The 24411-nt window shown below is 43.2% G+C and overlaps 1 protein-coding gene across 3 annotated transcripts in view; it reads left to right on the forward strand.

Moving 5' to 3' along the window:
* PDE7B (phosphodiesterase 7B) overlaps positions 1-24411 on the forward strand; it is a 315205-nt gene that overhangs the window by 166906 nt on the left and 123888 nt on the right. For 2 of the 3 annotated variants that reach the window (XR_016441412.1, XM_090039854.1), the window contains exon 1: positions 4445-4818. The exons of the other annotated variant lie outside the window; for it this stretch is intronic. Coding sequence is in view for 1 of the 2 variants with exons in the window: in XM_090039854.1 (XP_089895980.1) it covers positions 4581-4818 (238 nt within the window). In the remaining variant the exon portion in view is untranslated. Of the gene's footprint in view, positions 1-4444; positions 4819-24411 lie in introns of those variants that run through there. 3 annotated transcript variants of the gene reach the window in all.

Raw genomic sequence — 24411 nt, forward strand, 5'->3', positions numbered from 1 at the left:
CCTGAGCGACTGCAGAATAGTTATCCCTGGTGATGACCCCTTCCTTCCATTGGGTATACGCCTCCTTTTAGCAAGGAGACATTCCCGGATGCTTTTGGTGAGCCATGGAGGCTTGTGTGCTCTCCTGCTTGTGATTAAGCTACCTGAGATCTAATGAGATATATAGCTTCCAGTAACTCAGATGCATGATCAAAGGCTACTCAGCCAGGGGAGTTTGCTCTACAGGATTTCTGTGATATTGCTCTACCCTGTACCCTATTCTAACCCTACCCTCTGTAACCAATAAAGTTCTCCTTTGTACCTAGTCTGGGAGTGGGTCTAGATTATGCCTTGGGGTGCCCTTGGTTCAGCTGACTAAAGGAGACTGCTACTTGTGCTTCTGACTGAGGGAAGCATCCCAAGTTCTTGAAGTGAATCAAGTACCCTTGAGGGCTACTAGGCCTGTGTTTCCCAGGGTGCACAGAGCCAGAATCAAGCCCAGCCCTGGGTGGTGACAGTGGACACCCCAAGCTAGTGGGTATGCTCCAGGAAGGGGGTCGGCCAGATGTGAGGTGCCCCCAGTGAGGCACTTGGAGCCTGGAAGTTGGTCAGGCGCAGTGAGGTGGGTGGGCTCAATGTAGGAGCTCCCCCTACTAGCCTGCCACACCCTCAACTACCAGAAGCAGCACAATCCCCCATTTCTTTCCACGTTACCCTTCTGCTCCACACACTTCAAGCATACAAAGGAAGCAGAAAGGGGGGCTGACAGATTTCTAAAAAAACTTTCCTGGAGAGCAACAGGACACGGAAACAGCCCTCTAGAAATCAGTTTGTGCACTATTTGCCTCTCATTCTGTGTTTCTCATCACAGACAACAACACGGTTAGTGGGATGCAGAAAGGCCTGTGACAGACAGCCATCTTGCTTAGCTTTGGTGTGTGCACATTACACTTGCACAACGCATTACAATGAGGTGTGGCAGGGAGCTGAGCAGCGGGAAGCTCAGCCTTGAGACCTGATGATCTGTACAGCTTCTACAGAGGAAACTAGGCTAACAAAACAGCACCTCAGAGGGATATTAATATAGTTGGCTGACTGGAAGTGGGCTTAAGCAGCAGTGTAAATAGACTTTATGTCCACTCCACCTGAGGCACTATGAAGGGTGCAGTATTGATGTATATTGGCTATTAGCTATGTCAGTATTAGCTACTGAGTCACCGATTGTTGGCCTGACTTGACAGCAAGAATTCCTAGTCTCTTCCATTTATACAGTGAAACATCTTCAAAGCATTTTTTCTCTTTGTTTACGACTGTGATCCCCAAAATGATCAGTCACACCCAGAAAAAAAAAATTAATTTTGTGAAGAACAGGTGTTTAACATGCCCCTAATTTCCCTAAGAAAAATACGCCTTGTGTTTGTTACGGCTGTTCTACATACTTTTTATATCTGCTATAGGCCAGACTTGAGTTTGTCCCTCACTTGGGCTCCTTTTTTGCAGCTGTAGATTTTAGATATAAACAACTTCAAGGATAACTAAGGACACTTAGATTCTAAATGTTTGCTTCTATCCAGAAATGAGGTGCAGGGCTGTCCAGGTGACTACAGGCCAAAAATTGCACCTCCAGCTTTACAGGTGCAAAAAAGGAAAGACATTTTTTCAACATCTAGGAAGTACAGTACAATCTGAGTATAATTCATTCTTTTAACAATGCCAACAACAGTTTTGCTTTGTTATTATAATACAGCAAACTGACTTAACATTATTAGAGCAAACAGCTTTAGTTTAATGCACTTTTCTCTTGGTCCTGTCGGTATCTGTTATAAATGAAGAAAGTAGTGGTGGACAGACCTTGGAAGATTAGATTGTTCAGGTTGCATGTCTGATTTAGTTAGGCACCTCAGTGTTCAGATGCTTATCTCAAACTTGGGCTGGACACTGGAGAGTAAGCGGTCTTGTGAGAGCTCTGATACTTTCTGTTTCCGATCAAGCTGAAAATACCACAAGGACGGCCTTTCTTTCACAGTACTTTGGCACTTCTGCTTCTTGTCCCAGCTGAGATCAGGAAGTGCAGAGGTGAACCAAATGAAAAAAAAAACCCACACAATAACGGGGGGGGGGGGAAACAAAGTTAATTCAACTTTTATAACTTAAAAAGTTCATTCAACTTTAAAATAAAAAAGAAGCTTAGGGTTTTTTGGACATCAGGCAGAATTCTGGGTCTTTATTCCTGCAGCTAAAACAGTTCACCAAGCCTAACAACGTGCTGTTACTTTAAATGCAACTGCACAGCTTACTCCAGTAATAGAAAAAGCAACAACAGCATAAAACAGTCATAATAAGCCAACTAAAATTATACCAACTTAGGATAAAACAATAACGCTCATCCTTTTCATGGAACTGCAACCATGTGTTATATGAATGTGGTGTATTACTGTATATCATCTATTTGTTTTCTTTGTTCTTAACCCCTTTGTTCCAAGGGTCAGGATATCCTGATGCTAAGCATTTGTGCAAAATAACATTACAACAACAATGGTAGAATACTTAGGAAGCAGTTCACTTTTTTTCAAGCCAGAGCCACCTGAAATTATTCAACAAATTATATTCAAGAGATTATATTCAACAAGTATGTCAACATTATGGCATGGCAATCTACATTTAAAATAACAATATTTTTTGAAGAACATTACTGTCCCCGGTTTGAGGTAGGAACAGTAACATAATCATGGCAGAAGATGCTAGAAGAGTGGAAATATCATGCTGCTCCTGCTGACATTGGCATAAGGAGGAAAAACTTGTTCATTCTCTTTTTTTATACTTAAGGATGTTAACTTTCAGTCCATTCCCTTGGAGCTTCTCTCTATGAAGGAAGATCCTGTTTGTTTGCCAGTTTCCATCTGGAGGAGAGACAAAACACTGAATTTAACGTGGAGGAAAACAGATGCATTAACTGTGACTATTACAAAAAAAGTTGCATATGTATTAAAATTCCTATTAAAAGAACTTTCTGTGATTTGAAGACAAAAAGATAGGTGGCACAATCAGCAACCTTCCATCAGTTCTCTCCTGCATCCTGAACAAAACAATGACTGAATGACAAAGCTGAAAAGAATAGAGATTAACAGTGTCAGATTGTATAAAAGCAAATCACAATTCCAAATGAAATAAAATATCCTGCTACTTGAGGCTACGAAGAAAAAAGAAAAGGGATTGCTGTAACATCCAGCTAAACCCATTAATGTCCCAAAGTCTTCCCGTGCCCGTTTGCATCAAAAGTACTCCAGAACAGATACAGTATGCCACCTTACTTCTGCCTATGTAAGAATTGTTCAAAACCATCACCAGAAGTGCTTATCTTGATTTAAGAAGTTGATGTTAAAGGTTAGTCTTCTCTGCACGATCTGTGAGTGATCCCTATTAACAACTAATGTCCTCACATGAACTTATTCCTTCATTCAGGTGGAGCCCTGCAGCTAGCAGCCAAAATAATAAGACCACAGTAGGGGATCTCCCCGCCCCTGGAAAACTGGAATTTCAACAACTTACTTTTCCCTTGCCAATTAAGCCCTGGCATCCTATCTTTTTTTTTTCCCTTTATACTTTTTATGATTATTTTTCTTCAAAAAATGGAACTTAGTACGAGAGCTGTTTGTCAAGATTACACAACAGCACCAGACTTGTGAATGCAGATCTGACTGCTTTTCCTGATTCACTTCTTTCACAGTTAGCTTTGGAATGTGAATCAATGTTATTTCCCTTCCAGCTGAAGGGCAGCTGAGGTTACAAAAGGATTTGACTAATAGGCCAAAAAACCCTTTAGGTTTTCTGAGAACCAAATGACAGAGAGGAAGACAAATCAGGGTGGGCGGGGGGAAGCCTATTTAATTACATTACTGTGTAGATCAATTCAAACAGCTTTCTTAATATCTTCATCATAATGCAGTCATTAGTGGAAGGGAGAGATGGCCTTCTGCCAGCCTAGTCAGAGAAAGGCAGCTGTGAGCTGGTTCTGCCCAGGCTTCTCTCTGTTTACGGAGGGCTGCTCAAGACTGAAGGGCATGATTTGGTAAAGTGTTCCTCTTTAATAAGCCAGCAGCTGTTCACCTGATAGCACCTAATAACAAACCTGCAAATGAAAATGTTCCTTCACGGCAACTTCCAGCACCTGGCAGTTGGTTGATGCTCCCTGACAACTGAAAAAAGGGGAAGAGACTGCAAAGAGAAAGAGAGAGGAAAAGAAAATACTTCATGGGCTTCTCCTCACTGCTTCTTTTTCTTTCCTGCTGTTCCGGCAGTAGCCTGGGATTAATTAAGTGTTGTGAACTCCAAGTCTGAGAGAAGGGGGATGCACAGTTACACACGTCTCTGAGGACCAAGAGCTCCAGTAACTGTTTCAGATCACTCGCCAGTGGGAAACCTTGGCAATCACGTCTCTCCATAGTATTTGTCCACAAGTAGTCGGGGCAGTGAAGCTACTATGGGGTTGAAGAAGCCGTTTTCTTAGCTGTGGGTGCTAATTCTTGTTTTAATCTTCCTTGATTGAAGACAGTTCCCAGTCCCATAACAGCAACAGTTTTTTCACGAAGGCACAGGACAGGATGCCTGTGCTAGATAGATTTTTTAACGCAACAGAGCTGGGCAGGCAGTGGAGGACCAGGGAAGAATTGATGCCCTTTCTCATGGGCAGTTTGCCCAGCTATCAGCAGGATACCCTAGCCTGGGAATTGCCTGAGATGATTAGGATGGTAAAGCTTGTTTGGAAATCTAAGAGCGAGCTGCGAGGAACAAAGCAAAACGGTATTTTGGAGAATGAAGATGCCCTGGGAAGCTTATCAGGTACATTTAATATAATCTGTGAAAGGTGTTGTTTTAGCTAATCTTGCAACCAGCTGGTTTCAATCAGCTAAACTGCATGTAGATGTGTAGGGAGGGAGACAGGGATTGAGAGAGAAGTATGAAGATTTGGGATGTGAGGCAATGACTGATGTATTAATATATTGAAAGCCTGTATAGTAGCCTGGCCAGACTCTACCTGACCACTCACTGGGGGGAGACTCCTTGTTTTATGATAGACAAATATAACAACAGGGCTATTTTCGTAAGCATTCTTCACAGTAAACAACAAGCAAGGAGGTTTTATGCCTAGTTAACAAATCAACATGACAATTTTGTGAAGCTACTATAAAAATATGTTTGTGGTATCTTTTTAAAAACTGGTGCCCTTATGGCGGGGAGGGGGGAAGTATTACAACCAGCAGTAACTCAGACAGATTATCTTAAAATAATGTTCATGCAGTTCTACTCTTTCAAATTACTGAAGCATTTCTTTATAAGTGGAGTCACAAACTCAGATAAAACCTATAGGGTCTTGTGGATGTGGCATTAAACTGTGTTTCAGGAGAGTTGGCTGTAGTGTCCAGCTCTGCCACTGACTTCCTGGGTGATCTTGAGAAAATCAGTTTTGGGCCAGACTTTTAAAAGCGTTTAGGCACCTAAGCAGACAGATAAGTGCCTACCAGGATTCTCAAAAAAACCCTCAGTGGCTAATTTCAGTTCAGGTCAATTCAACAAAGTTTTTAAACAGCTGCATAACTTTCAAGAACACAGTTAGACTGATTGATTAAATGCAATGAAATCCAGTGAAAAGATTTTAATAGGCTTCAGGTGAACTCTTCTGTATCACTTTCCTATCTGTAAAATGGCCTTTCTTTCATACATTTATTAGTCTAGTCTGTTTAGACTGTAAGCATTTCATGATTAAGATATGTGAACTTGGCACTGAGCAGGAAGACATGCTGATTATATTCAAGGTTTCATATACATGTGCTATGTGTAATATACATCATAGGCAGCGCATGTGGGGAAGGGGGTCCAGGGGGCATGTCGGCCCCCCCAGATGTCTGTGCTGATGATGTCAGGGCATGGGGCTGCAGCCTGGCCAAAGCCAACAGCCAGCACCAACGGGGGTAGGGGCAGGGGTGGCAGCATAATGTTGTGCCCTCCACTGTCAACATTTTATGAGTCATCTATGATGTACATAGAGAAACAAGACTGGAAGAGATTTCCTGGTTCATCAAGTCTAACTCCCAGCTGCCATGGGTAACCACATGTTCTAATCCCTTTAAAAATTTGATCAAGTTCCATCTTAAGAACAGTCATAGTTTTGTTCCCAATGCTTTTATTGGAAGCCTGTTCCAAAAATCTTACTGCTGTGATGATTGGAGACCACCTAATTTCCAAACCAAACTGATTCATGGCCAGCTCATACATTTGTTCTTGTGCCCACATTTCCCTTGGCTCAAATAGTTCTTTTCTCTTCCTACTGTTTACTCCTCCCTCAACAATATAGTTACTGAGTGCTGTCATATTCCCTGCTTAGCCTTCAAACTGCTAGGCTAAACAAGCCAAGCTCTTCTAGTCTTCTAAGATAGGGTCTCCAGTCCCCCGTCATCTTGGTAGCCCTTCTCTGCCCTTCAGATTTATCTTCTTGGTCACTGTACTCTATATCCTATGAAGTCTCACCAGTCCCTTATACAATTGCATAAATAGTTGTCTTTCTTTACTGGAAATAGGGATCTTGATTACATCTTAAGGTCATTTGCCTGCTTCATGACCATATCATATTAGTAGCTCATAGTGATAAACTTATACACCCATCTTTTCTCCTTTTATTTATTTTCAATTGATTAGCTCCCTGCTTATAGGAGAAACTTTTATTAGTTTCAAAATGCATGACCTTGAAGTACTGAATTCCATCCATTTCTATTACTTCTGTCCTCATGGTCCCTAGTTCTTCCTGTGTGAAATTTCAGTCCTCCTCTGTATTTATGATGCCTCCCAACTTTGTATCTTCAGCAAACTCCATTAGTACACTTCTACTCTTGTGCTGAGATTTATGAATGAATATATTAATATCAGTCCTGATATGAACCTTGAAAACCTCACTAATACCCCCCAGCCCAAAACGCCCCCTTTCAACATCACCTGTTGCCATATCCCTGTAAACCTATTCCTTACCTAACTATAATTCCTGTACTAATTCTCTTCTTCTCAAAATCATTTATCAATATACTTTATCATAACAAATGCTTTCCTAACATATGACAGATTAATATCTCTAGATTTTATCTTTTAAAGAAAAATGTTGGTTTAGTCTGGCAGAGTCTTTTGGTAAAACCATGTTGCATTTTAGACCATTTTTCATTTACTCGTATACCTTTTAACTATTTCTTCTTTCAATTAAATGCCAGGCTTTAGGACAATTTTTGAATTCAGACTTATAGGCAGGTGTTATCCAGGTTATTTTTCCTCTTCCTCAAACTTATGCCATACGTTTGTTGTTCTCCTTTCACTTGAGAGTACTGCTCCTGATTTGATTTGTTGAAAATATGGTTAATCCTACTTAAATTTTCACGTGCCACTTCTTTCAGAATTTTGGATTGGAGATTTACCTAGTCTTCCTGATGTAGGTATATTAAGTTCTTAGAGTTTTGCAGGTAACTTGATTGTAGCAATGTCCATATCTACTAGAATAGGCAGATCCAGGATTTTAGAAAAGGTGTTGCAAGAGCAGTGACCAGTGCTGCAGGGCTGGCTATATGCTTTCCTGTTCCCAGCCCTATCTTTATACCACCTCTACCAGAGTGGACAGACCACCCCATGGGAGCAGTAGCCAGGGACTTTTTAGTCCCTGAAATCGCATAAAAATCTTTCCCATCCCCCTTGATACTTCTTCTTCCCTTCACTTCTGTGCTCAATGGTGTTTCCCCTTCCAACCCACCCCATTTTCCCCCTTGTCCTCTCTACTTATGCATCTGGGCACAGGAACGGGAAACCTGCCTGCCACCACTACTGTCCTTGCCTCTCCTGTGCTTCTCCAGCCAAAGCTGCAGGGAACGACTGAGCTTAGCTGGATACAGCAGTGGCTGCTGTATTTCCCTGCATCTGCTCCTGGATTTGCATGGAGCCTACCCACTGTTGCCACTACCACTGTCTTCAGCTGACCCTGATTCTACACACAGCTTGACTGACATGGGTCAGCAACAGCTCTGGAGCTACCGCACTCCTTGGTCAGACAGGGGCAGTCACACCGGCAAGCAAGGGAGGAGGAAAATGAGAGGGAAGAGGAGGTATCATTGAAGAAAGGAGGAGGTGCCCAAGGGGTACGGGGGCATTGTTATTTGTTTCAGGGTGCTGCTTCTGTAGTGTGGCCCAAAAGCAGGTAGTGGGGAGGGGTGCAACTGTGCTACCAAACCCCCTCTGGATCCACCCCACTCTACTAGCTATCCTGCCTTTGCCCCTGTACTTGTATACTTTCAATAACTAGGAAGATTCTAATAGTCATAAACACTTGCACTCTGGAGTAACTCATTTGGTTTTTCATATACACAGGAGTAATTATGCTACAAGTATTATGGAATCCTTTGTGGAGTATATTGTATGACAGATCATTTTAGCAGTACAGGTATATGTGAAAGAGGTTTGGTGCTTGTGTGTATGTAGGAGTCAAAGCTACGCTTATTGGCATTCAACTGACTGGGAATAAAATTGAACTAGGTCAGGGTTGGCAAGCATCTGGCCTTACAGGCTGGATGAGCATCTCTGGGCTGCTCTGTGGGCTGGAACCAATTAGGCCAAAGCAAGTGCGCAGGGTTGGGCCAGTAGGGCACGTAGAATGGATCTAGTGCTGCGCTGCAGGTGGCACATGGACTGGACCCAGTTCTGCGCCTGCTGCCAATTGGCCCAGGGAGCCACCATGGGAACACACTTCATGCTGTGTCCCACAGGACCAGGCCCAAGAACTGGCTCCAGGGCTGATCAGGATTGGTCCCCAGGCTGTCAATACATGCCAAAGCCAGCACACAGGGCACCCTGTGCTGGCTCCCAGTACTGTTAGATGCACCAGTGGCTCTGGGTCCAGCCTGTGTACTGCAAGCAGTGCAAGTGGGGCCTGTGAACAGTGCTCATGGTGCGGGGGCTGGACCCCGTGCTGCGAGTGCTGCTCACAACACAGGGTGCACACTGCATGCAGCACCCTGTCTTGTGTGCTGGCTTGAATGCAGCCTGATCCAGGCTAACCCCAGAGCCAGGGCGCAGGGTTGGTCCAGGGCACATGCCAGGTGGAGCTTACAACCCAGACCAAGCAGCACCTTCAACACCAGGTCCAGCCTGCACACCAGACCACCTCTGCATGTGTCATGTGGACCAAGACCCATAGACTGTATCAAGCAAGCCCCATGGGCAAGGTCTGACCCGCAGGCCATTTGTATGACACCCCTGGGCTAGGCAGATGTAGCCAGTCATCTGTATCGCATCTTTTAATATTTCAGTAAAAAAGGAAAAAATGGTGGGGTGGAATTAGATGTTTGGTTTTATTTGTAGTTTGAAAGGGAATGAAAAGTTTGGTCAAGCTCCAAAGAAAATGTAAAATCTTTCACTTTACTTCAGCTGACTGGGAATGTTTTGCAGTAAAATGACAGATAAATTAGATTTTGTTTTTTTAAAAGGCTATTCTGGATAAAGGAAGGGGAAAGCAACCACTGTATGAAGTGTGAGACAAATGACAGGGAGAGAGGGAGCAAACCAATGGGATTTTGAGGTTTGTGTAGCAATTGGGAACAGAATGCTCAGATGGATCTTGGTCAAAGAGAAATGAGGTAATGCTCTCTCAACCATGGTTTTCATTCAAGTGGTGCTGGAAATATTGAAAAAGCCACCTACACAGAGAATGCAGTTACATTCATTGCAGTCACAGTTGATTTAATAAACAAGGTTCACCTTCAGACTTCTGGAGATGTGTGTGAGGTGATGGAGAGGTAGGGGATTGCACGTGATGGAGGGGTGAAAAAGAAATGTAACCAGCTTAAAAGAAAATAATGAATAGATTCTCCTCCCAGCAGGATATGAGTAACTTCTATTGACTCAAATGGCTGTTACTCGTATCCTGTAGAGGGAAAATCTGGCCTTGTGGTTCCAAATTAGATTCTGTTACTCGGTATAAATGCAGAGCAACTCCTTCATCTCGACTAGAATGACTGAGAGCAGGAGATGTAATCTAAAGTGGTCAAAAGTTATGGAGTCAAGTCATTAGCATTTGGTGAGGTAGTCTTGGATTGCTATTTTATTCTCTCTCCACATTTGATTTTTTCATGGCTGCCTCCCTCTCTTGTGAGCCAGTTTCCAACACTCATTTTGTCCAACAAGGTTGGTTTTTCCATTGAGAACTGTGTATGGAGAGGCCAGAAAAAGTCTGCCTGGCCAAATCCAATTGAAATACTAGCACAAAAGAAGATGGCCCATGTTCCTCCTGTCCTTTGATCTATTTCCGCAGCCAGGTGAAAGTATTGGCAATAGGAGGTATTTAATTTAAATTGCACAATAATGGGATGTAATGAATTTGAAGGTATATGGTAGAATTAATTGATATTCAAGGTACTTGCCACTTTTCAAAAAAATGTTAGTAAATAATTTATTTGCATAAAAAAGGATGAAGAAAAATATTCAGTAATTCAACCAGCTCTTACAAAGAATGGAGTGTAAAAGGAGGATATATTAGCCAGTTTTATGCCTTGATATTATGTTACCCTCTCTTAAAGTTCTTCAAAATCATAACAAAAGGCACAGGCATTTGATCAGGAAATGGGTACACATTTGCCTCCAACACTTCTCACTGACAGTACACTGTTAATTACTCATGGGTTAATGCTGGTAATCTCTACTGATTCTTGCCTATAACAGTTTCTGTAACTTTACAGATTTTTTTTTAATTAACATACAAATTTCCAAAGCCTTTCTTCTTTTTGTTCACTTTAGCGCGCACACAAGACATTCTCTAAGTAGGGAGTGTACTACTGAACTTAGATTCTTGGGGCCTTATCCAAGAGAACCAATTGCTCTGGGTTTCTTAAATTACTTTTGAAAGCTCCCATAATATTAGTAGCTCATAGTGATAAACTTATACACCGATCTTTTCTCCTTTATTTTCAATTGATTAGCTCCCTGCTATTAGTTTCAAAACACATGAACTTGAAGTACTGAGTTCCATCCATTTCTATTCCTTCTGTCCTCATGGTCCCTAGTTCTTCCTGTGTGAAATCTCAATCCTCCTCTGTATTTATGATGCCTCCCAACTTTGTATCTTCAGCAAACTCCATTAGTACACTACTTCCTTCTCTGCAACTGTTTTACATACATAATGCTCATCAATAACGGGTGAGTTGGTCTACCTTAGGAACAATAGGCCACACACACATATCACCTTCTTCCAGTCTATACGCAATACTACCACCAAAATAATTTTCCCTGCTTAATGATTTGCCCAGGCCACCCCGCTTTTTAACATTGACTCCTTGTCCACTGAATCTCTTCTAGACTTCTTGACATTTGTTTTTTTGGGCGGGCCTGGATATAAAGAAAAAAACAACTTCAGTAATTACATTCACCTGGTTATAACCCTTCAAGACAGTTTTCCTTCTGGTCCAAATCCACTCCCCATACAGTAAGTGGCAACTCAACTATAACTACGATCCTCCACTAGATGGTGGCGGTGAGGCTCCTGTTACTCCAGGGACTCTGAACTCCCTTGGTCTTTCCTGGCGGCTGCAGGATGAGCCTCTAGTCATCTGTTGCAGACAATAGGCTCTCTTTTATTTCTTCTGAAATATACCTTCTGCAAACATTATGGGATTAGGGATCCCTTCCTACCCCCTTGTGGTTTGTGCCCTTTCACCCCCCTCCCCCCCCAGGGCTGTCTCCCCCTCCCAGCACTTCCACCTGCAGACAGGGACCTGCATAGGAAAACCCTGTTCCTGCAGCACCAAGCCTACCTAGCTCAAACAGGGGCTTCCTGCCACAGGTCTCTGACCCAGCAGTTTCCCCCAGCTCCCAGCCAGCCTACCCTCTTTTTCTGACCAACCCTGTCCCCACTTCTCCCAGGCATTCCTATCCCAAAGTTGCACAGCTCCATAGCCAGTGGGGAATCTGCTCCTCATGGGGCAACACAGGCTTTCCCCTGTCCTGGTGTCTGCTCCATGGGCAAGTTTCAACTCCCTTCTCCCCTGGCAGGGGCTGCATCTCTGCTCCCTCTCTCCAGGCTGGAGTCGGATTCTCCTCTCCTCTCTTCCTGCTCTCTGCCTCTTTTATGGCACGCTAACAGCTGATAAGATTTGTAGAGGGGCTCTGGTCTCAGTTCAAATGGTCCCAAAAAAAGTATGGATGGAGCACGGCATACTCTCCTTCCAGGAAAGGCTACTGCACCCTCTGCAAGCTTCTTGCCACCCTTTTTGTAAAATTCTAAGATGGGAGTTGTCAACCAGGGGTGTGCATACCCCCAGGGGTACTTGGAAAGGCCCCAGGGGGTATGCACAGGTGGGCAGAGAACTCGCACACAGCAGCAGCCGCCACTAGCCACCACCATGCACCACTTCCTCCCCTGCTCTGCATCCAGCCATTGCCACCACCCTCCCCATCCCATTCACCGCTTTTTCTTGGACAGAGTCTGCCTTCCTGGGCTGCTGTTAGGCTGCCTGCGCGAACTTCCTGCAGAGCCCCTGAGCTGCATGGAGCCCAGTGCTTTGCTCCACAGCTGTAGGGCAACAAACTAAAACTCCTCGGACAAGTTCTCGTTTGCTTTGCCCCAAGTAACTTAAGACACAGTACGCCACCAGACTTGCTACAGCGGTTGGAATTACTGTACAATCTGCCACTGATGCCACTGAAGTGGTGCATAAGCATTTAACCTGTTTTAAAGTGCCGTGGACACATGCCCCTCATTTCATCTACACACGGCCCCATTTGTTAGATTTTTATATGCTACCCCTCCCCTAAAAAGGGCTTAGAATGACTTATAGTGAGAGGCAAAAATTCATATAGAAACAGAATAAATATTAATATTCTAGACTGAAAACATTTGTGCACCACTGACTTAAATGCAGCAGGCAGAAAGCCAGCTCGCTGCATCTTTCTGAATCTAAATAAACTGGTTTCTTTTGGAACATATTAAATGTGCTAGTTTTCATGAATCAAGACTACTTATAAACAGCCTTAACTTGTGTTCTGGCTATTACATTGCATTAAGTTAATATGATCGCCTACTGTGTTGGAAGCGATTACTTCTACTGAATGTTTGTAAAGACCCATGTAAAGTTACAGTATTTTGTATAACATATCATTTTTAATAATGTAGATGCAATAACATGATTACTGTCTATAGTAGTTATCATATAATAGTAGTTTGAGTTTCAGGTCAAAAATGTAATTAGAGCTAGGCAAGCAAGTAATATTTCAGTTCACTGGCTGAACTGAAAAATAATTTTAAAAATTCATTCAGGGTTGCTCCAACACACTAAAACGGATATGTTTTGTTGAGTTGAAAAATGGATTATAAATTCATTTGGAGTCAACAAAATGTTTAATTTAACCCAAAATGAAATATTTTGAGTGTTAACATTTTAAAAATACTTTTTTAATCAGCTGAAAAATTTACTTTAATCTCATTTTGAGTTGGAAAAATGAAGGTTTTCATTCTGAAAATGTCAAAACAGCATTTAAACTTTTTAGAGCTTCTTTACTGAAACAATATTACAAATTCTACATGAATTTGTAAAAAGTTTCAATTAACCCAAATTTCTGTGTGTTAGCTGAGAAACTTTGCCAGCCTCTGTTCATTAGGATTTATTTCCTTTTTATAAAATCTCTGCTAGGAAGAACTTCTTACTCCCAAAATATCTGTTTGAAAATCACTGGAACTAGATTACTGCTAGAGACCATACTCTGCCAGATGTGTTAATTTTCTTCAGAACTGCCATTTGCAGGTGATGGGAGACCTGCAGAAGTTAAGTGTATTGCTTGGGATGGACTGGCTGATGTGACGTGTGGCTTCCCAAGTGTTGTTTAAAATGGGGCATAGTGTGCCTTGTTACAAGTACTTGATGTACCCAGTGCAATTGTCTAACCAAGCTTATGTTTTTATGAGTCAGTAAAATGTATGTTTGAAGACACTTGCTTAAGGATCTATAACCTGGACAATTTTCTAAGATGTCATTCGTGTCCTTACATTTCCTTGTAGCATCTGGAAGTGATGTCACTGACTATTTATTCTTCCTTTTTATTGTGGTCCAGCTGTAGTCCAGTCCTTCACCCCTTTTATCTCCTCAACATTTTAAAACCAGGCCATCCACGATAATGCTACAAACACACACAAAATAGTCACTTTCCATAAGAAGACACCACCATCTGGAGAATAAAAATTAAGGAAAATAAGATTTTTATGGATAGACAAATTGGTACAAATAAGAACTCTCATCCCTAACTCATTTGTTTCAAGATATTTGCAAAGCTTCAGTTGACTTCAACTTAGATTATTTCATTATTTATCATATGCCAGTGCCAGTTCATCATACCCAGTTCTAGCCCGAATCAAAAATGAAAGCATCATAATACAATGAGACACTGTTCTCCTTGTATTTTTGTTCTGGAATAAGTGCCACAAATACCAAAAACCTGACGAGAAAGCTTCTTATAAGACCTCCATCCTCAGACTGATTCAGCAAAGCAACTTAAGCATGTGTGTAAATTGAACAAAAATGAGTAAGGCCATCCCTGTTCCAAAAGGGAACTTATACCTGCTTAAATCATGTGTTAAGTTAAAGCACTTTTTTTACATACCTGGCTGAATCAGGGTCTCAATTTGTAGAACCAAAAAGTTTTTATAAAGATTTCCTCATCACTGTATTCCTACCATCTTTTGCAAGGCACATTTTATCTGCCCTTCCTGTGGTTAGAAACGTCTCCTAAGATGACTGTAGATGAAAGAGTAAATACAGAGGAAAACTCCCTTTATCTTGTTTATTAATTTTCTGAATGCAACAGCTCTCTGTGTTGAGACACTTTACTGTTTTGTGGGTGGCCAATTGTTCTTTTTGACTCATACATTCAACTGATGACATAGCCCCTCTGGCTCTGCTCTGTCATAGAATGAATGCTTGAAAAATTCAAGGAGAAATCACTTGAAGTACTAAAAATTTTTTGACAGCTGGCCTTAAATCAGCTGTTTAAATAAAGATATTCGTAATATTTATGACCCAAATTCTGAAGTCCTTAATGAAAAACTCCTATTGACTTCAGCTGTGTTTGCTTAGTTGGGGACTGCAAAATTTGGACCCCTGGGTCAGATGTCTGTATCCTCATATTTAAGAGATTCAATTCAGGGAAGTACCCAGGTGCTTATCCAAACAGCTCATATGTTCAAAACTTTCCTTACCCACACCTTTTCCAAATAGATTGTGTGTTCAAAACTTAAGCTGGAAATCTTATAATTATAGGCTTTCATATAAGTTTTCTTGTATTTCCTGCTTCCAGGCAGACTGGAAATATTGCAGGAACAGCTGCTTTCACAGTATTTTAGTAACTAAATGTATGGACCAGACTTAACTAATCTCTCTCTCTCTGGTTGGAACCAGTTTGAGTTTTTCATGAAGCATGGGGTCTTTTTAAAAAATCCAAACCTCTTCATTCAGCCTTATTTTAATTGTTCACATTATCAGTGGGTCAACGGAACCATTGCAAGCAAAGAGGGATTCTTGGGTTTTGTATATGCTGTGCTGCACAAGTATTTTATTCCATTCTTTTTCTTCTTCCTGAAGGTAGTACTCTCACAGCTACTATCATGGTGGGGATAAAGCTACCCCTGAATAAAGCCATATAAATAAGGATGGTATGATGAAATACTGGCATTAGCTAGAAAGCCTTCCTATGTTCCCAGTTCAGTTTGTGCCATGTGGCAGGGATGCACTGTATTTTTTTTATTCATGTGCTTTTAAGCTGGAATAAAATACTTTGAGACTAAGAGAAAAAAATCCTGCAACTATGGACTTACAGGACTGTTACATCAGACCTATTAGCTAGGGACAGAAGTTATACATAAACCAGTTTAAGCGATCAGAAACTGGTTTAAACTTGTAAGTTTCAAAATGGCTGAAACTGGTTTAAGATAAACCTGGCTGAATATAGTATTAGACTTAACTGATTTAAATCAAACCAGTTTATGGAACTTCTGTCCCAGACCCCTTCCTGGTTTAAGTTAAATCAGAGTTTCCCAGCATGCTTTTCAGCCCTAGGCTGTGCTGTCTGCTTCAGAGAGCTGTCTCACCCCTCTGCTCTACAGTGAGAGCAGGGACAGAGCCCATATGGCCCCTTTAGGGGGCTGGGAGGGGGTTTATTCCCCCCTCCCAGGGACCCCAGCTGGGGTCTGCTGGCCAGGGTGGAACAGCCCCCCTCAGGAATTTCCCCTCACGCTTACCACTGGAGTAGCAGAGAGCGTGGCCAGGCCTAGCAGCAGTCTCAAGCAAACAGGGGACAGGGGTGTTTAATTTCCCCCCTCTCTGCCATGTCGCACTGGCACAGACCCCAGCCAGATCTGCCCAGCTTTTCCCCCAGCTTGTGGTGCAGCATAGCCTGGGACCCCCAGAGTCCCCCCTCCCAGCCTTGGGGACAATCCCATTGCACCTTCCCAGCTGCCAGGGTCAGGGTTTCACTTGAGACAGCCAAGGAGCAAAAGCCAGATCAGGGGGAAGGAGGGGAGCAAAACAGCCCCAAGGCCAGGTGGGGACATGCACAGAGGAATCACAGTGGTGGTGGCTCCATTCTGGACATAAGCCCCATCAAGCAGAGGGTCCCAAGCTGGAGGGGGTAGAGAAGGGGGTAGCTCCAGTGTGTCGGTGCTAGCCCGAGGCAGAGCTGAGCTGAGCATGCAGCTGGGGGAGCACGTCCTGCCTGGCAGCCCCTTCTATCTACTGGAAAGTGTCACCCAGACCAGCCCTGGCAGTACGGCGTACATGCCACATGCTTGCCGCCTCAGCCCCAAGTGCTACGACCTGCATCCCCCAGCTGCCTTGTGGCAAGCTGGATGTGCCCTGCTCACTCTTTCCCTACCTAGCAGTGGTGCAGTACAGCCCTGTGTATGAGGCACTAAACCTATGGCTTCCCTGCTACCGCCATCAGAGGAGCCCACCCAAGCCATACCGCCCACACCACCGAACTGCATTCAGCTGCTGCATAGGCAGATGGCAGTGATGGCGGGGAAGCTGTAGGGGTGGTACCCTACACCTGATGCCTGGTACACAGAGCCATGCTACACTGCTGGCACTGCAGAGTAGGGGAAGAGCGAGCAAGACACACCCAGCTTGGTGCGCACACCACTGTGGGGGCTGGCCAGGGTGCCAATCTCCAGCATGTAGAAGGGGCTACCAGGCAGAAGCTGCTCCTCCAAATGCATGCTCAGCTCAGCTCAGCTCAGCTCTGCCCTGGGCTAGCACCAACACACTGGAGCCCCTTCCCCACTTCCTCTCCCCTCTCCCCCAGCTTGGGTCCCTCTGCTCAGTGGGTTTCAAATCAAGGATGGAGCCCCTGCTGCCGCAGTCCCTCTGAGTATGTCCCCACCTGAGCTTGAAGCTGTTTCATTCCCCTACCTTGCCTTAATCTGGCCTTTGCTCCTAGGCTGCCCCAAGTGAAACCCTGGCCCTGTTGACTGGGAAGGTGCAGTAGAATTACCCCCTGGCTGGGAGGGGAACTCTGGGGGTCCCAGGGTGTGCTGAGCCACAAGCAGTGGGGAAAAGCTGGGCAGACCCTGGCTGGGGTCCCTACAGGCCAGGGTGGGGGTTTAAACCCCTCCCCAATCATACTTGGCCTGCCAGGGCCTGGTCATACACGCCCTTCCTCCCCACGCACCCCTCAGTTCAGCTTCCCTCCAGCTTGAAGGGAAGGGAGGGCTCACTCTAGCGCCCCCCCATCTTCTAGCCTGAGCCACTGCAGGCATGTGCCTGCATTTCCAGAATCAAAAGTAATTGTCTATTGACTTGCACATTAGTTCAATCTACTTGGGTTAGACTAACCTGCAAAGACTGAATCAATTCAAGCTCGGGCTTTTTGAATGTCTGTCCCTAGCCAATAGGGGTATTTGGCCTAGTAAACAGGAACAGCCTCCAGCTTCCACTTTAGAGAAGGCATAATGCATCTGTTTCAACCCCCTAAGAGTTCAGACTTGCACTAGCCAGTAGATAGATTAGTTATAAAAAGCCCATGGGAATACAGGGTTTTTTGTGATCACTTATGCTCATGAGCCCTCACTGGCCAGCCTTTAAGCATGTCAGCCTCAGGAGTATGGACATCCATTGCTGTGTGCTGTCACAGACTCCTAAATCAAGGTGGAGCCCTGAAGGAAAGAGAAATGCAAGAGTGGAATGAAACAGAAAACAGAGTAGTGAAGAAGGCAGTGGTAGAAGAATAGCAAAGGGAAAGAAAAGAAAGAGAGGAGTATCTTTGGCATTGCATATATTTCAGTTTCTCATAATTTTGTTCTTTTCATTTCCGCACACGCACCCTTCTGCCAGGGTTAGAACAAGGCAGCAGTCCTTGTGCTGTACATTTATATTATTGCAGCCTTTCCCACCCCACTCTTGTCAAGTAGCCTTGCCCTGTTATTAGAAACCAAAATTACAGCCTTGAATCAAGGGCATGGTGACACAGACAAGCTGGGCACAGTGCAGTTGTGAACTGGCTGGCTCTCACTGTTGGAGATCATAACTTATTTCTAAGGGTTGTCCTGGAAAAGATTTCATTTTGTATTCTGTTCTTTCCACCTTTGTGCCTTAGAGTCACAGTAGGGAGGAAAAGAGAGTGTGTGACCCCAGGTGTCTGTGTGGATCCCCCTTATTAAAGTAGCCTTTTTGCTAAGAATTCAGAATAACAGAATTGTTTGAGACAGAATTGCCATCCCGCAAATAGGGGTAACAGCCCCAGGCCCCGCACTTTGAAGGGCCCCACAGAGCTGGGCAGGCTTTGTGTCTGGCTGCTCACCACCCTTCTTCCCAACCCTGCTGCCACTGCCATCGCATCCAGGCACAGGCTGATTTTTTTTTTTGCCCCAGGCCTGCACCCTGCTACGGTCGTCTTTGCACCTACCAGTGCCAACTAAAATCAAAGCCCCATTTTTTTTCAGTCACGGAATAGAGGAGATCTGTTGCCCTGAAGGACTTCCAAACAAATTTAAAACAAGATGTAGCCAATGGGAGGAGAAAAAGAAAACAGGTGGGTAAACTGGGGAGGAAAGCTAAGGGAAATAGGTACTAGCATGTGCCCACCTAGACCAGCTGTATGTATAATTAGTAGGTTTCAAGAAGATATATATATTTTATATCTATGATATAAGTGGTTCTGGCCTATCCATTGGCATGTGGCAATTTACTCTATTTGTTATGATAGATGTGAGAAGGGATTTGAAGTTTGGAACGCACAGCTTATCTGGCCAGCCAGAATATTTGAACCCTACCACTCCCTGGGATTGTTGCATTTTTCTTGTGCATTTTTTTTCCTAATCTTTATTTATCATTTTTAAATCTCTGATTTAAAGTCCTGAAAACTACTCAGCTGTATCACAGAATAAACCTACCTTCTTTGGCAAGTCACTGAGGCCAAGATCTTCAAAGGTATTTAGGTGCCTTAATATCTTTTAAGGATCTGGGCCTCATTCAAATACATACTTGGCCTTTAAGTGCATAAGAAGGCACACTGAAATCAATTAGAGGCTCATCTGCTTCCAATCAAGCATGTATCTTGCTGAATTGGGGCAGAAGGCTCAGATCCTCAAAGGTACGTAAGTACTTAACTTCTGGTGCCAAAGCATCTACTTCATTGAATTGGGTAAGCCTTAATTTTTCTGTATTGGTTTCCTAATCTTTAAAATAGAATTTAAAATATCATCCACCCTTTCAAATTACTTTGAGATCTTTTTCTAATAAAGGTGCCAGATATGGAAATTATGTTTTTGTTTTTCAAGGTTTGGGGGGGTTGTAACTTGGTAGTTCCCAAACTGATTTTTCAAGTACTCTGTAGCTTGTCTGTGGAATACACTGGCCCTTCCTCTTTTCTCAGTTAAAAGATTTGTTTTCATGATGAAAGGAACCTGAAGAAATTTGAGGATAAAAAGTAGTCCCAAAAGGTGGGGAATCAGTTTGAAACTATCTAAAACAAGTGGTAGAAAAGAGAATAAAATTAATAGTAACAAAAGTATTAGTAATGAAAAAGGCTTTTTACTTTCACTGAAACTCTCTCTCCAAAATAAGAGACTTATTCTACCTTTATTTTGTTCTCTGACAGACTACATTAATCTTATGCACGTGCCCAGTGACTGGCAAAAGAGCCAGAATAAACACTAAACAGGTTTTGTTAATTATGCACTTCAATTTTATTAATGAAAATGCAAAGCATCCTTTACTATTTAAATACTCCAGCCTCTTGACTGATCTGCAACCCAGACCTCACAAAACCATAACTAATATTTCTGTAGGTGCTCTGTAGCCAAAAATGTGCTGATGTCTGGCTTTGCTCGGAGTGGAAGGCTGCAAAATTATATGTTTTGAATAGAATCATATTACTGTAGAATTGGGAGGAGGGGAGCACACTATACTTAGCTGGCTTGTCATACATACAGAAAAAAAATTCTTTGCACATGACCTCATTAATGGCAGGAGTTAAGAACGCTGCAAGTGGAGATGAACCTAAGCTATAAAAGTTTGGATCTGAATCCAGAACCAGAATTATTGAAATAAGATTCTGCTGATCAGGTGCCCTTTGGGCATTCTCTGCATCTTCTCTTCCTTTCTTCTCAGTTTCCCATTTATTATCTCGCTCATCTTAGGTCATCAGCCTGGAGGCTGAAGCCACCAGTCTGGCCACTCAGTGGTATACTCCTCTTTACTTCTTCCTTCAATCTGCAAGCCTTTTTCAGCTCTTTGGTTTACCAAAGGACTATTGACTTGACTACGCATTCACCAAGTAGTTCTTTCTCTGATGTCTCTGTGTATGGACCTACAGACATCTTGTTACACTACTGCCCTGTTCTCTTTTAACTGTGGAATAAGGGGAACTGGTGCCTGAGGCAAACCCTGTGGGGTAGGGGAGGGGACATACATGGGTTCGGGGAGGAGGGGAAGCAATCTTACCCATATGAGAATCTCCTAAATAGGCCATGGCTGAGCTGCTGCTCCTGTTACAGCATGTTCTGTCTGCCCTGGCTATTGCTCTTAAAACAACAGCAGCAGCTGGGAACTGTTTGGGAGTTCCCGCTATGGGTATGCTGGCAAGACATAGACTCTACAGAGGGTGTTGGATGGGGGTGATTCTGGTTCCCCTTCTAACTTGGTGCCTGGGGTAGGTACCCCTCTCATCCACCCCTAGTTACACTACTGAATTTGGCAGGACTTTACCATGTATCAGCTGCTCTATAGTAATTCTCCATGTTAGTTCTTCCCAGGTGGAAATAAGGAACTAAATTGCAGCAACTTATTCCTCTTTCACTGAGGGATAAGTTGCTGCAGCATACCTTCTACTTACCATGGGGTAAGTGTGTACACATGCATGTTACCACAGAGCAGCTGACATACAGTTAAACCCTGCCCTCTCTTACCTTTTGGTAAATTGTTCATCTGTCCTTTGCCTCTGTCACTGAGTGCCTCCTCTCCAGTAATCACTGGTTCTCTTTCAGCATTGCTCCTCTTCACATTCTTGACCGTTCCTTGACTTCTTTTGTTCCTCATAATTGAAGACCTGTGATCTTCTTTCTGCTCCCATTTCCTTCCAGCCCACTCTTCTGTTTTCTATTGAATTTTCTTTTGCCCCTCTTCCCCACCTCAGGATGTGCTCTGGCAACCCCCAACCCAACTCACTGGACATATCTGTTTCCCAACACCCTGTTCTTGTGTTGTTGAACCTCTCTCCTGAAATGTCATGACCTAGCTGACTACCTCTATTGAAAGTCCTTCTCTCCTCCTCCAGTTCTGCTGTCATCCTAGCTAAATGCTACTTAATTGAATCCCATGCCTAATATCCAGACATATTTTCCAACTTTGACTCACTCCTTAAGCCTTCTCATTTTATCTCTGGCCAGGATCTGCCTGACTTCTTCCAAAAGAAAACTGACAAAATAAAACATGGCCTTCCTCCTTTCCTCATCTTTTTTTCCTTCCCTCATCATCCCAACTTACCTTTCTTCCCTGCCAGACATAGAAACTTCTTGTTTCTTCTTCCTTTTCACCCCTCCACTTGTCAGTGACCATCCCATCCCATTTCCTGGTCTCCCTCATACCTACCGATGTCCTCTTTTGCTCTTCTTAACCTCTCACTCTCCTTTGGCTTCTTCCTTATGATAGAAGTATGCTTTACTCTCTGCCATCTTTTTCCAATCAACTTCTCCAGCTGCCACTCCATGTTACTTCTCTTTCATATCTGCACTTACTGAACATACTATTTGAACACACTGTTCCATTCCACTTCTGTTTGGCTTCTATCTCTTTCATCACATTGAAACCATGCTTGCTGAAATCACTCAGAAATAGCCTCTTCCTAGCTAAAGTTCACAACACCTCACTTTTGTTCGCTTGTCAGTCTTTGACATGTCCATTATGTTCAGATTGAAGTTTTGTCTTCCCTTGATTCTGCCTAGTCTGGGTTCTACTCCTGCCTCTCTAATTACTCCTCCCAGTATATCCTTCAGGAGATCCTCCTCATTCCTACCAGCTTCTTATGGAAGTTGTACAAGGCTCAATTCTTGGTTCCCTTCTTATGTTCGGCTCCACCAGGCCTCTGAGTAGTCTCATCCACAAACAAGAATTTTTATTGCTATATCTATACATATGACTTGAAGACTTCCCTCTTCCAGATCTGTCTAGAATCCAAACTGAAATTTCAGCCTCTCAGTATCTCCTATGTCATCTTGTGACTGTCTAATCATCAGTTCAAGCTTAACTTGAATAAAACAGAGCTCTTAATGTTTTCCTGCATTTCCTCCCATTACCTCCTTTTTAATATTGTGAATGACATCACTGTCCCCTGTCATTCATGCTTGTAACCCAGGCATGATCATCAACTCCTGTAACTTCCTAGATTTCATATCTGGGCAGGGACTAAATCTTGCCTACTTATTTTCTATCTATCATCACTAAAATCCCATCCACACATAATTTCATAGTACTTGGGGTCGGAAGGGACCTAAACAGATCATCAGGTCCGACCTCCTGCCCTGGGCAGGAATGGGTGCTGCAGTCAACCCACCCAGCCAAATATCTGTCCAGCCTTCTCTTGAAGACCCCCAAGGTAGGCGAGAGCACCACCTCTCTTGGGAGCCCATTCCAGCGCCTGGCAGCCCTAACCGTAAAGTAATGTCTCCTGATGGCCAGTCTGAACCTTCTCTCTAACAATTTGTGGCCATTATTCCTAGTAACTCCAGGTGGTGCCCGGGGGAACAGAGCCTCCCCCAAAATCTTTATGCAGGTTCTAAATGTCTTGTATGTTGATTTGTTTTGTTCTTAACCATTATTTTCTTAGCCTATTCCTTTGGTCCATGTCGCTCCTTTTTTGTAGTCTTCCACTAGCTGCTTCTTCTCTGCTGCATCAAACTTAAGCTGTTTGCCTTTACATCCAAGCTATCTTCTCTTTGGAGCTTCTATGTGATGCTAAGATGGAGTGAATTTTAATGTGTGAGGCACATTAATATACAAGCGCATATTGTCTGTTGGGCACAGCTAAGGTCTAAACAAGTATCTTTGTAGCTCATGGGTAGGCACTTGCTTCCAGGTGAGCCAAAAAAGGAGTTTCCCATTGGCACAGCCAGTAGAAGCAGTTTCCCAACACTACTCCCAATTTGCCTGTTGAAAAGCTGAGTCAGACTTCCCATGGAAATACTTTTTTCAAAACAACTTAGCTTCTTGTGAGCAAGCAGAGAGAAGGGGGGGGGGAAAGCCTCTATATGCCCCATGGTGTTTTACTTAATGTGTGTCCAGTGCAGTCTAAGGATTGAAAAAATAACATAGGAGTGTTTGATCCACAGAGACAGAAATGGAAGGAACAGTGATCAAGCAGCATGAAAGTTAAAAGAAAAATAAAATATGAATGCCAGAGACTACAAGAGGAAGGGTATATGGAGTACAGTGTATAGAGAAGAAACCAAAATGAAGCCATGAGAAATTGTAAAGATAACTGAAGGACAAATCCATATTAACAGAGCCAACAACATGTTAACCCGACAGAACAGAGAAAGGTGACAGACAATAAACTGAACTAAAATGACAGAGGAAAGGACTCATTATTTAAGTAATGCTACATGTGTACACAGGACATTACAGGTAAATCCAATTAATACCATATTTTCTCACATATTACACACACCTCTTCCCAAAAGTCAGCTACTAGAAATTGGGGTGCCCATTTTAAGAAAGCAACTGCAGTTTTGCCCCACGAGCCTCTGCCAGAGAAAAGGGAAAGTGATGCTGGATGTTTTCAAACCCCTCATTACAACAGGCTGCTTATATTTGGCAAGATAGGAGGGGGGGAGGGTTCAAAATGTTTTATCTGACTTTGGGGCAAGCTTTTGGAGAGTTA

Source organism: Crocodylus siamensis, chromosome 1 (assembly GCF_052110815.1).
Source record: "Crocodylus siamensis isolate JL-2025a chromosome 1, ASM5211081v1, whole genome shotgun sequence".
Lineage (NCBI taxonomy): Eukaryota > Metazoa > Chordata > Crocodylia > Crocodylidae > Crocodylus > Crocodylus siamensis.